The following is a 14,463-nucleotide window of genomic DNA, read 5'->3' on the forward strand; positions in this document are numbered from 1 at the left end:
AAGAGGTAAGTTCAATTGGTAAGGCAGTACATAGCTTGAGAGTTTAAGTGAAAGTTGAGCAATATTAAAATTCCCACATGGCTACATCAGATACGTAAAATAGCTAACTAAATTGATTTAGCACTACCCATGTATTCTTTAACACAGTAATATGATTTTTCAATGAGATAAGTTTTAAGTTCTCCTATGAATTTACAAAAACCTTGAATATCTTTTAAAAAACCAGGTAACTGGTTATACAATTTGCTACCTGTGGCTACTGGGCTATTCAATATCAGTGCAGTTTGATGGTGGTTAAGATGAATATCATTTTCTCTTCTTGTGAGGTAATGATGAATGTGTGAATTTACTTCAATAAAATGCATATTCTGTTTTATAATAAGAATTAAATTATGCATGTAAGCACATTGGATGCTAGTTATTTACCAGTATTGATAGAATAGTAGCAATGAAAGCAATGTGCATATCAGGTATTATAATCATTGTTCCCTTGTCCTAATAGAATGGTTTTCTTTTCTTTAGGTCAGCCTTGCTGATGAGTGCTCTCTGTGGGGCAAGTATTGGCATGGGACTATCCCTTATCCTGGTGATGGCCGAAGAATTTCCGAAAGCCCTGCCACTGAGACTACAGAAGGCTTCTTCGAGATTAGCTCATGACAGGAGTAGGCGTACCTTGTTCATTTGTTTTGTCATTGCTCTCATGTCAACGGCATCTTCAGTCAGTTTGGTGAGTAGTGTAAATTAACACATTGTTTACTCATTCAGTAAGAAATAATGTAGAAAATACTTTGAAGGATGCAACTTTTTAATTAATGCATATAAAGGATTATACAAAAATATGTAAAAATTTATTTTTATATATTTACTTTCTAAATGAACTGTATCTTCAATAAACATGTTAGAACATCATTTGATGCTTGTAAGCTCTCTGACATGTCCATAAATAAATTGTCAGAAATAGATAACTGTATCAATGCTGATAATAATATTTATGGTATGCTTAATCAAGAAAAATTTTTACAGAACAATTTGGATGATTGTTCAACAGTTAAGATCTCTCATTTTTAGGATAAGAATTTTTTTTATTTTAATTATGAATAGGAATTCACCAGAGCAGGAATGTATATTATTATTTAAAAGGTAGATAATTTGAAGAATGCTTTTCACAGCGGTGCTTCGTTATATTACAGGTGATGTGCCCTATCTACCCAACAAACTTCACAGACAGCCAGAACTTCGTCAACCAGACAGCCTTTATGGTGACAGACCATGCCCTATTGGCTCCACCTCCACCACATCCCTCACATTCCCTCGGGCAAACAATTTTCTCCCTCCTGTTTGCCCCTCCACTCATATCCCCAGCTAACTCAGACTCATCTTCCTCGATGATGGCAGCCATGTCCCTCTCATCAAACTTGTCCTCAAGCCACTCCTCCATGTCTTCCTCCCTCTCTGCCTCCCTCAGGGCAACGCACAGCCACCCAGGTCTTCCATCCCTCCCCTCGCCCCTATCCCTAACCCAATCGTACATCCACGCGCTCTCCCCAAGAAACTTGAACTTTTCCAAGAGGTCTGTCAATCCTGTAGACTGCCCAAATGGAAGTCACTGTGGAATCAATGCGAATCCTCCTCCTTCCTCACCTCCCCGCTTTACCAATAGGTTCCTTTCCTACCCTCCCAATGGGTATTCTTCAATGTCAAGGTCCTCCAGGAGTTACACACAGGGGAAATTGGAAAGTGGAGCGTTAGAGTCCAGCATGTCTTTGTCCAAGGAGGATGTAAAGCCATCTGCAGTAACATCCACAACGGAAACTGTTTCCTCTGGGGACCTCACACCCCATTCTCCATTTGCCGACCAGAGCATGGAGCAGGATAGCGGCAAAGATGGAAAACTTAATTTGAGCAAGTGTGACCACCCAGAGTATGTGGTGTTCACTTGGGTCCTGTGCCTTGTGGCTCTTGCAACATGCCTGAGACTGCATTACCTGATAAAGACACTCCTGGGAGTGGTCATGTTTGCAGTTTATGCTTCCCTCATTCTAGTTGCATATCCTGATGTTTTCAGCAATGCTGCAGTGTCACAAAGGTATGTTAGTCCTTTTTGACTATTTTTTAAGAGATGTTGAAACATTGACGAACTATTTATCTAGTTATTGACCTTTTCAGGATGTATTGAACAATGATATATGGACCCTTCCACTGGTACCATTAACCAGCTCTCTTGTGTAAAATAATATCTGCTCAATGAAATAAACCAAGTCAAATTTCTCAATTCCATAGGAGGAATTTTCCCTTTAGCCTTTAAACTTTGATTGGTTTTAGCTAAGAATTTTTTTTCATTATTGCCATTTGCAGAAGCTTGATTAGAGTAAGTTAAATAATTGAACAGAGAGAGTTTGTGAATCAAAGGGAGAAGCGAGATAGTGCTAGTAAACAAAACCACAGAGAAATACATGCAAATAAAACTCACATGCATTCCAATTTTTCTTTGGTCAAACCACCTTCCTCGAGGGAAAGAAGGAACTCCCACACCCATTCTGGAAGGTGTTTTGGCCATCAAAAATGTTGAATGCTTGTGAGTTTCATTTATATGTATTTCTCCTTGTTCTTGTTTGCTAGTGGTATCTCGCTTCTCCTTATAATTTATATTTCACATCCGTGAGACTTTCCTTCAAGATACAATGTCTACATATCTCATATATGTAAATGATGATAACTTTTTAAATTATCATAATTTTGCAGTTAAGTTAAGTTTCCTACTGCAAACACACCAATGCTAGTACCTACATATGCAGCAAAACAAAGATGAAATTGGATGTTTAAAAATGTTTTTTTCCCCACTAAATTAAGCCCGTTGTTGTGTAACTATTTGAGTTGTATTTCTAAAGTGATTTCAAAAAAGGTGTATATATAAGCATAAATTAGTACTCCACACTCTTTTAATTAATCAAGTGCATTTCATATCCACTGTTTGGCTTACAGGATGGACTTGCCTCTTTCTTCCCAAATGCTTATCTTGCTGCTACTCTTCCTGCAAGTTGTTTCATACCATGCCCGGCTTGTAGAAGTAACATCAAGGCTAGACTTCCTGTGGAAACAGCAAGCACGCCGTGAGTTGTCAGACATGATGGAGACTAGACAAAACAATGCTCAGCTGTTGAAAAATATTCTCCCAGATCATGTGGCTCAACATTTTTTGGCACAAGATCGCAGGCCAGAGGTATGTGTATAATTTTCTATTAGAAGGAAACTGTTGGTCATGCCTCCACCATATAATGAGAATGCTTCTTTGAATCCTTAGTTTATAAATATCCAGTAAACTACACATGGATTATTCTAGTGTTTATCTAATTATTCATTACTTTAGACTCTAGGAACGACTATTTATGATTTTATTGGTGAAGATAGGTATCAATTAAGAAATGAATCATGAAGTCTTTATGAGTGAATATTATTACGATCCATAATTTTTGGCCATTGGATTTGCTATTTAATATGTATATGTAACTCTCTCTTCATAAAACATCATTATTTCATGGTTCAGTCTCAATTTATACCCACAAGCATGGTGGAATTACCATTTCTATTAATTATAGATACTGGAATGTTGCAAAAGTATAACAGAAATGGAGAGGGGATATTAAACCAAGAATGAGACCACAGTCAGAGGTAGTGTGTATATGACTGGAAGTGGGGGGGTGTAATTTTGAGATTTTGTGAATGCTCAAGCCATGTTCTTGGTTGAATATATTAATGATCTCCCGAGTTAGTGATAATTCAAAGTATAACAACCAAGTGGCAGACAATAAGAATAACTCATAAATAAGTTGATTGTGGTTGATAAATTATGCTATTGGCCACTTTTTAACTTGATGAATTACTAACAAGAAATAAGTTTGCAGTTTTTCACGCAATAATATTTATGTGACAGACTATGGCTACCTCACCATTATGGAAATCTTTCACTACATAATGCCTGACATCATATCATATATTTAAATGAAATTAGTATTATTTTCCTATTAATTTCCAAAAATAATTCACTAATTTTATGGTATCATTGAATAATTGTTTTTAATCTACTCTTATTTATTGATATGTACATACATGCTCAATTCAGAAATCAAGGTTTCCCTTACTGTGCCAGTGTAAATAAGGATAAATTATTTTTTGTTGTTAAATATGAACATGATGAAAATGATGATTTTGAATGAATTCAGAGTTATATTCTTTTCATAAGTCACTTCCTATTAGCATTTTATTATTCATCAAAACTAGGTTATTGGTGATGCATAAGTATATATTTTAAATGAGAGCTTCATTTCAAAAGTTTCTTCAAAAAAATACTTACAATGTAATTGTAAATTAGTGTATAAATTAAAATGTAAACTTTTATTGGAAATGTGACCGAGCTGTTTCTTTTCTAGTGTAACGTTCAATTTTTAATCATTTAAACCTTTCTTTAATTAAACCTTATTTTTTTCATAGCTCAAAAACCGCTTTTTCCTAGTGATGTATAAAAAATGTTTGCAGTTCAAAACATTTCTCTCCCCGCTGAGTGCATAGGTGATTAGTAAGAAAATAATATCAACCCTGAACCACTGCTCCAGAGAAATTCCTCTCCAATTTTACAAGTTGTCACTTTTTCGTTTTCTTCCATGAAACTTACTTAATTTTTTAAGCCACAATATGAGATTAATTTGATGAAGGCATGAGAATTTGTAATATTTAATTTGTCCAATAAGGGAAATATAGCTCTTTTACTAACATAAAAGATATTTTAATAGTTTGGAGTCACTGTAAAAGTTTTAATTATGGTTTTCATCATTCTGGCAATCTGATACAACTTCATAATGTAAACAGTTTTTATTGACAATAATAATTATTGCCCCATTAAACAATATCCATATGCAAGATGGAATTAAACACATTTACCCCAATTTTGAATTACCCAATACCAGACTACTTGTGTAACATCTTCTACCTCAAATTTTAACAGGAACTTTACTCTCAGTCCAGAGATAAAGTAGGAGTGATGTTTGCCAGTGTTCCCAATTTCACCGAGTTTTATTCAGAAGACATCAACAAAGGAGTGGAATGTATAAGGCTTCTAAATGAAATAATTAGTGAGTACTCTTTCATTTGTTATTTATGTCTTAACCGATTACATTCTTGTGAAACTTTTTCCTAGCAGTTCTCCCATAGTATCGTGTAATCTACATTTACCAATCAGATGTTATTACACTGAGCCATAATGCACTGATGAGCGACATAATCATAAATTTCAATTGGTTGAAAAAAATAGTCTATCTAAAGCAATGAATTGCTAGGTTTGAAAGACATACCAGAATGAGTACTGAAAGATTTGGCTCCAGGCACACTTACAAATATATTATAATAAAATAAAATATATTGAAAGATAAAATACCTCATGATTGGAAAATATCTCACATAACTTCCATGCATACATGCAGAAATAAACAAGATTTCAGATTAAAAATTTTCTTTTTGAGTGTAAACAAAAATTGGGTAAATATGTATTGATTTAGTCCTGATATTGTGAAAGTAGGTAGCCTCCTTAATCAGTCCATGGAAGTCCTGAATCAGCTAATGCTATATTTTTACTTGTTTAAATTAATGAATTCATCCTAAAATAACCAGCAATCTTAGATTATTTCCTACTGATGCTGTAATCAAATGAGACACCAGTAAGCCCATGTAGCCCATACTTGAAATTAAAGGCTATGAGGACCTTTCTAGTGTTGTTGTGACTTTATTCATGGAATTGGTGGCATCATTCACTGCACAGGGTGCGAACTGACAACTCCAAGGAGAAGGAAGCTATCAGTTAGTCCTTAGTGAGTGTTAAGCTGAAGTCACTGCTAATGAGACCTTAGAAGTCAGCTGAGCCTCACTAAACCAGCCACAGGTCCCCCCTAAGAGGTCATCAAGAGATTGCCCAGTCCCTCTGAGGACAATAACTGAACTGGAAAACACCAGAAGTCAACATTTGGCCATCTTTTAGCCACCGCAGACCCTTGACATACATTCAGATTAAGAGTTCAAGGGCTATCTAGGGTCAGGGACTGAAATAATTGGAGTGGTGGTCATTACCACAGTGCATTAGTCTGAGATAGGTATTGGGTGAAGACCACAATTAAGAGGTAGCCCTTAGTTGAATGATAGAGGCCCCACCAAAGATGCATTGGGTTGGTCTAATTGGGGGTGATTTTTTACTAACAGGAAGGTTCATGGCTAACCTTCGTGATGCATGGGCTCTCAACATTATTAAAGTTTGGTGTCACGATTAAGGTTTCCAGCTAAATCTGCAAAAATACACAATAGCATACACATACCTGAGAAAAGGAATCTGATTACCACACTTCTGTCTATAGAATTAGAGGAGAAAGCAGAGGTACTAAGTTTATATGAGTGCCCTGCCAACAGAATTTTACTGGATAGGTGCCCAGATTTTTGGAGTGAGTACAAGGAAGACTTCAGAAATGGTATTGCACTTCCTTGTGAGACTTAATATTGTTCAGAATTCATATTCCCAACAACCTATCTTCACTTTTGCCTTTAAACAGAAGCAAAAAAAACATGCCAAGTGGAGCATAGCAAATAATAAATTTGTGGGGAAAAAATTATGCAATTAAGTGAAATTTTATAGAGAGGTTTATAAAGAGGTTTATATCTGACCTGTCCTATATTTATGTATGTATGAATATGCAACAAATCTCTGGACAAATAAATGCATTATCATCATTATTATTAAGCCACCATAAGCCACTGATCATCAGCAGCTAGCCACTAATATGTTATTGGTTAGGCTTTCTCATTTCAAAAGAGTTCAGATTTTATAGAAGGTACTCAAACAAGAGATATCATTCCAAAGTATTATGCATAGAAGTATCTTAGAAATTGCCACAAATGAGGGCTGACGCAACAAATAAGTATTAAGTATCACTTGAGCATGAGGCATATTAGTATTGCTACATTTACGTATTTTATCTCACATGTATCTTACACATTATGGATATCAGGTGGTTTGTTTAAATGTTTTATTTACCCCATAAGTATGAATGAATATTACTTGCATCAACAAAAACATTTAAAGAATCTATATTCCTTTCTTAGCTGACTTTGATGAATTGCTGGATGAGCCAAGGTTCCAGACCATTGAAAAAGTGAAGACCGTTGGAGCTACTTATATGGCTGCTTCAGGTCTTAATCCCAGCCTCAAGGTTTGTACCATTAACCATTAGATTTGTGGTCAGAAATTATAATTTGCTAATATTCAGCATATTTAATAAAATCTGGGCTCAAAGCACAACAAAATCGATCTAATAATTGGCAGTTTTGCCATTTCCGGAATTGCATATGCATATATTAATGGAACAATGCATTACACTGATATGTGGCATCTTCAGATGCACCTGCGAATTTTTCCCAGACTCGGTTTGAAAATGCATGATTAGGGATGTGTTGGGAAGTGAAATTCTGTTATTTACTTACCATTAGAGATGACAGACTTGACAGTGATGAAAAAAGTAACGGATGCTGTACAGCATCTGTGCATCAATAAATCATAAGTGTCAGAGGATAGGGGATATTTGTTGGCGAATTTGATCCCAATAACTGTAGATGGATTTACAATAGGCACTGGCCAGTCATTCATGAACTTCCTATCATAAGTCAATAGCACATATTCCTATACATATTTTGTGAGTATAATAAATGTCTTATTGTCTCGGAAAAAATTAACAATTTTCTCCTCCCATTTGATGGTATTCTTGTCCACGTTTATCCATGAAGACTGCTAAAAACAGAATGAACGTTAGAATATGTTTTGGTTACCACTTATTTTTACCTTATTGTTTTGGTTCTTATGTTTATCAGCCTCACTTCACTGTCTTTGATGGGCATAACATCTCTCAATTTCAATTTATTTAGCACAGAGAAATATTTATGGGATGTACTTTCCTACAGTCCACATATTCTTAACCATTAGCAGTCATATTTTGGGGCTCAATGGACGAGGGTAATAATATATACCATTTACGACCAATTTCCTTGGATACAATTTACTTCTGGAGTTAAGTAAGCTTTAATACTTTTCATGCCCTTCTACAGTAATTGAAGGAATTTTGTTGAACTATATTTGGGTTTTGCTAGTTGTTTTTAATGATGTGAATTGTATGTTTCTGATTATAAAATATATTTGTTTTTTTAATATGAAGACATAACTATATTCTTACCTAACATCATATATATTAAATTAAGGCAAGAGAATATCCTGTTTGAAATTTGGCTTCTGCCCAGTAATATAGGTGACATTTTTCTGGTTATCAGTTTGAGTTTTTTACTTTTGTAAAATTCTTTCAGGGCGCTGATGAAGATGAACTTGAACATCTCACTGCATTGGTTGATTTTGCAATAGCAATGAAGCAGCGTCTGGATGATGTCAACAAGCACTCTTTTAACTCATTTCGCCTTAGAGTAGGTGAGTGGAGAGAATTTTGCTTTGGAAATGAAATGCTCTATCTTATGAGAATGCATACATAGTTTGTTTTTACATGTTAGCATTTCAAGAAAGATATTACATCATAATCTTTAGTTTTCACTGAATACAGCTGGCCCATTTTATGATGCTAATTCATTCAGCAGGACTGTATTATGAAACCTCCATACATTAAACTTAATAATACAATAATTCAAAGCATATAGTACTTTGGTCTGTGAGACTGATTGGAACACACATATTTGTACTGTATTTTTTAATATCAAACCCTGGTTATGAGCTATTTGAGAAATATTTATGTAATAAATTTCATTATTTTTAATATAAAAGTGTGAATGCATAGTGATATCTATTAGTGGAATACCCATAACTGATCTTGTAGTTCCTGACTTTCATGTTTGCTTGCAAACTGCCCACACACAGAGGCAAAACTGATCAAAAGGTTTCACAAGCTAATGAAATGCCCAATGCTAATGTCATTGTTTACCAACATAAAGGACAAGAAATATGGTGTTAGGAGTAGTGAAATTCCGTCCGAACCCAAAGGATTTTCTTGAGTTGTCAAAGGATGCACATATTCATAATTTGAACCATCATATGCGCAATTTTTAGCCAAAAATCATTTTGGGATAAATACAAAATAATTTTATAATTTAATCAGCATTGAGTACATACTTTCTGAACTAAATCAAATCAAATTAATCTAAATAAAATTATTGTCACCTTAAAACTTTAAATTTGCCATAACTACAGATTATTATATATTACTATTGATTTTTTGGTACATATTTGATGGAGAGATGTTATCCTTCCAAACTATAAAAACTTTCTAAATGTTGAGTTTTCTGAGTGTAGACTCTAACAATGCAAGTATACAGGGCTATTTCATATCAGTGATGTTGCCACCTGAGTGCAACTTTGTAATTAACAAATGCCTTTCTCCATACAAGAGTTTATGTTCCCCATGTTAAATGTGCCCTTGACTTAAATGGTGGTGAAACTCTCTATTTAAAGTTAATATAATTATTTGATTATCATTACTATTAGGCATTAGCTGTGGCCCTTTGGTGGGTGGTGTCATAGGAGCCAGGAAGCCAGTATTTGACATCTGGGGGAACACAGTGAATGAAGCATCACGCATGGACTCAACTGGTACAATGAACCACATTCAAGTCCCTAAAGAGACAGCAATTGTAAGTGGAAATGGCAGTACTCTGTTACACTACTTTAAAATTAATTCTGATTGCCCATGACTCTTAATTTTGTTCTATCAGAATGGTAAGAAAATACCAAAGCCATCATCAGCCCACTCATTTGACTGATATACTGTGATACTTTTCAAATTAGTCCTTAGTTTCAAGCATTTGCATTATGACAGCCATTTCAAGGCTAAAGTCTATGCCTTTCATCCCAATTTCAGATATTAGAAACTCGAGGTTATCAAGTCCAGTTTCGAGGTGTCGTTGCAGTTAAGGGGAAAGGTGATATGGAAACATACTATGTGATTGGAAGGAAAGCAAGTAGAACTCCAGGATTCTCAAGAATGCCATCTACATATAACAGTCTTGCAGCTGTTGTTTATGGAATGGTTCAAGCTCGCAGAAGGCAAACAGTGAAGAAGGGTAAGCCTAAGCATTTAATTTGAGGAAATGAATTTATGTGTGCATTTTGTAAGCAAACTAGATATTTTGAGTGACTATTTAAGAATTTAAGTTTTGTTGGAGGCTTTGAGATGCACAGCAAAATAGACAAAAGGAAAGATTTTACGTGTAAAATGAAGTTTTTCAACTGTATAACTGAGACAGAGCATATTGGAAACAGAGGCTCTTGGATAATGATATCTTCTTTGCCATTTCTCCACTATTAGTGGTCAAGATTATTAAATCTTCTAATTTCATAGGACAAATAGTGCTTATTTGGCAAATTACAATTATTTTCCCTTGCTCCCAGCAATTCCTCCAGCTAGTCATTCAACTCTCTGGTGTACATATTTCAATCATCCAATTGTGCTTTACCTTCAACTATCATGGATAATTGATACTCTTCTCTTTCACCCATTTGCATTCGCATTCTTTGCATTAAAGTGTTATACATTGATCACTTACTGCTAACATTATTTGGAAAGAACTAACAAAATTAATCTTCCTCTTTTTACGGTGAAATATCTTACGCTCAAAGTGTACATAAATTTTTTGTTCAGGAAGCAGTAGTGGAGCAGGGGGGAGCTCTTCCGGCCTCGGCGGGGGAAGTACAAGTGGAGGCAGCTCCGGAATCGGTGGGAGTGGGAATTCTTCATCGAGGAGTAGATTGCCACGCAAAGTCTCACCAGAAGCAGAAATGGGCTCCACTGGCAGTCCTCCATCGAGTTCAAATCAGCTGGCGCAATCAAGTCACCACAACAGATTGAGGAATTTCAGCAGCATGAGGATTAGCAGTGGGAGTAGTGCATCAGGTGCAGGTGAACAATTTCAACAATTTTTTAGATAATTTTATTATTAATGTTAGTCTACCATTAAAGTTAGGTTGTTGATTGGCAAACAAACTAATCACCGAGGCCTCACTCAACATGATACCCTACACAACAATTAACCAATCTTCAATTCCACATACTTTCTGCCTCCCTTCTCCCCATCCAACATGCCCAATATTTTACTCGCCCCACCTAGCATGCCCAACACTCTGCCCTCTTGATCATAGCCTTCAACATGCTTTGCATCCACTTTTCTTGCCTCCTTTGGATATCTTTCAACAATCCTCTTCCCAACTGTGCCTATTACTTCTTTATTTATCTTCCTTGCAGTTCACTTAACTTTTTCATCCTTATCCACATCTCATAAATTTCCTATCTGTATTGTCCCAACAAGTTTTATCATTGCCCGAAACTACTCTCCATATCAAAATTTTCACTTATCTTTTCTTAAGATACTTACTCTTAAATCGCTGCCATCAACTACCTCCTTGTGAAAGCTTCTGTTTCTCCCTAAACAATTCCTAGATAGGTAAACTATTCTGCATATTTGACTTCATACCCTCTAATTTTAATGTTTAAATTAAACTTTCTATTTTTCAAACACTTTATTTGTTCACATTGATTTTCATCCTCTACCAATCACACGGAAATTCTAGTTACTTTCATTCCTATCTCCAGTTCTTCCCATGCCTCCTTAGCCATTTCCTCCATATTTATATTGGAAAGCCTGAGTGATAAAGGATATTTATCTTACACCCCTTTCTAACACTGTCCACTGGGACATGCCGCATATAAATGTGAAGTCTGAGATTTACATCTGTGTAAATATGTCTATCCTTCAATTTACAGAGTGGGTAAAGTCAAAAAAAATGTAAACTATTTTATTAGGGAGAACTTACAGTTTCATACAAGCCCTTGGGGATTCTAATATTCCTTGTTTTGTTAATCACCACTTTCCCAGTCTACTCCAAAAGTACCAAAGTAATACCTAAGTATAATGTATACTCAATATTCTTTATCTCAAACCATTTACTTTTATCTGATATTTTTCTTGGGTGACTTGTCTCTTATTCATTCTCTCAATGTCTCAAAATCAGTAAGGTTGGGTGTTTTACTGAAATGCATTCTATTTTTGACTGTATAATTTATAAAAAATACCAGTCCATTATCAGCATTCCAGTCAACAATGTGTCCATAATGAGGGAATGAAATGTAAAATAGATCAGTGGAGAGCCATTTAATAATGCATCTCAGCACTGACCCGTTTCAATGCCAAGCCTGTACATACATTTCTCCATTAAGGGCCCTTTGAACTTTGGGTTCTTAAATCAATGCATTCAATAATTCATTTTCTGTTGCTGAATTAGCAATACAAAAATTCACAAATCATTTAGTACTTTATAACTAATGTATTAGGTAGATTTATCATTGTAATCGACTGCTGCAGGCTTAAATTTGTGGAGGCTTTGAATATTCTCATTGTCATAGTACTTTTCTGCCAAGTTAAATGAATGATAAAAATTTCATCACATTGTGATATTTCATTAGGACTAAACATCTAAATATCTGGATGAGAACACCTTCAAATTATACTGGGTAATCCCTAGATTCAAGTAAGTTACCTGTAAAAGTTAACATCAGTTAAGTTAAACTCAGTATATTTTTAACTGAACCAAGTTTAAACTATAGAGGTATTTTATGCTTTATTTAAGTTAAGTGAGAACAGAATAAACTTGGAAGTTAATCCTCAAGGAACAAAAATATATTTACTCCCTGGAAACTTAGGTCAAAACGTCCTCATTTCTCAAACAATCACCAGACAAACAATAAACTAAGTAGAAGTGCCAAATATTGAAGTTTTATTGTCATCATTTCCATTTAGTGTCTTACCCCCTTTGTCTTGCATTGGTACCAGTTGTTCTCAAGATAGGCGAATTGACTTTCAGCATTTCAAAGATCTTGTTAAATTTTTTATAAAGAAATGATTATATTATGCTAAAAAGCTAACATAAAAAATAAATCATTGAGTTAAGTTTTTATTATTTATTGATCATTTATTAATGTTTTCTCATGAAAGTTATTATTGCGCCGACACTGTAAACAACAAACTCTTGTTAACGACAATGTACCTGAAGATGATGCCTATGCATTGAAACTAGTAATACCAAATAAAAGTATGTGGAAAATACCTAGGATTCTTCTTTAATTCTGTGGTAATTATAATGATGCAAATCGAACCACATTGTTGCATCGTGGTTACTTTTCTCTGTGGGAATTCTCAGGGGGTAGTAGGAGTGGAGGTCGCTCCAGGGGATGGACAAGTAGGAGGAGGAGCCCAACTCCAGGACCCCAGATGACACAAGACTATCTCAGTCCTGGAGATTCCAGCGGTGGCCATGCGAGGTCACAGCCAAATATGAGGCAGCTGTCTGTGGACCCTTCGGCTCTCCTCTCTCCCAGTGGCGGTTCCTCTCCCGGGGGTGGTAGTCCTACACAGTATGCATCGGCACCCCAGACGCCAATCGGAGGGAAAAATGGTGAAGGTGATGGGGAACGCAGCCCTAGTTTTCGGACAGAGCAAATGCAATCCAAGAGGTGATTGCAGTGATATTGTGCTGAATTTGAACTCTTCCAATGCTCCACTCTTTGAAGTAATGCTCCTCTGGAGAGAAATTCGAATAAATGTTTTAGTCAATTAGGATGACCCCCTCAAACTACCCAAGGAATTTTAATCTACCTAAAGGGAAAGAAGGAGGTATGAATGAAAGGTTCATTGAAGAATGCTACTCCAAAGACATTTAAACTATTTAAAAACAATACATGTATAGAAAAACTGTGTTAATTTATGGGTGAACTGAATGTTTGTAATGAATGTAGCATTTTGATTTTGTTGTGATCGACTCTTTTAATTATGTTTCCTAAAATGTGTATTAATAAATTTTATCTCAAACTTATTTTCTTTTCATTGGTTGTTTTTAAATGTTTATTTTTAATCAATATCACTTTTTTACAAACCATTTAATCCTTAGTATTATTTAGTATGCATTATTTCTTGTTTATATCAAGTTCAATTATTTTTATAAGAATAACATATCATGAATGCATTTTCCAAATAAATAAGTTTGTGCATTTTAAATACTGATCAAGTTTGGGTATGTTCTTAAAAGAAAAAAAAACTAAAAGGTTACATGTGAAAGAATACAATAACTATTTATGAATTTAAATGGTATAACATAATGTTATATAAGTAAAAAAAATTAAAGAAATAGCTTTTTGAAAAATAACTCCCATAACACTAAATCTTAATTATGTAGTGCTGTGGGCATATTTATCAGAATGTACTCTTAGTGCAAAATCATATTTGATGCTGAAAATTATTAGACTGGGATACTTAATGCCATAGTGGATTTGTGTCAAATGATCATGAATGAGATTAATAACTATTATATTATTGAACTTCCAATTCATCATC

At 34.9% G+C, this 14,463-nt stretch overlaps 1 protein-coding gene across 1 annotated transcript in view; it reads left to right on the plus strand.

The window, feature by feature from the left end:
- Ac78C (adenylyl cyclase 78C) overlaps positions 1 to 13,927 on the plus strand; it is a 481,022-nt gene extending 467,095 nt beyond the window's left edge. Inside the window, exons 16-25 of the mRNA XM_071599443.1 lie at positions 523 to 727; positions 1,191 to 2,086; positions 2,983 to 3,220; positions 5,000 to 5,126; positions 7,138 to 7,244; positions 8,386 to 8,503; positions 9,569 to 9,714; positions 9,942 to 10,143; positions 10,722 to 10,979; positions 13,274 to 13,927. Of these exons, the coding sequence (XP_071455544.1) occupies positions 523 to 727; positions 1,191 to 2,086; positions 2,983 to 3,220; positions 5,000 to 5,126; positions 7,138 to 7,244; positions 8,386 to 8,503; positions 9,569 to 9,714; positions 9,942 to 10,143; positions 10,722 to 10,979; positions 13,274 to 13,590 (2,614 nt within the window). The 3' untranslated portion in view covers positions 13,591 to 13,927. The remainder of the gene's footprint in view (positions 1 to 522; positions 728 to 1,190; positions 2,087 to 2,982; positions 3,221 to 4,999; positions 5,127 to 7,137; positions 7,245 to 8,385; positions 8,504 to 9,568; positions 9,715 to 9,941; positions 10,144 to 10,721; positions 10,980 to 13,273) is intronic.
- The last annotated feature ends 536 nt before the right edge of the window (positions 13,928 to 14,463 follow it).

Source organism: Hetaerina americana, unplaced genomic scaffold, assembly GCF_022747635.1.
Source record: "Hetaerina americana unplaced genomic scaffold, ioHetAmer1.1.p SCAF_11, whole genome shotgun sequence".
In the NCBI taxonomy this organism is placed as follows: domain Eukaryota; kingdom Metazoa; phylum Arthropoda; class Insecta; order Odonata; family Calopterygidae; genus Hetaerina; species Hetaerina americana.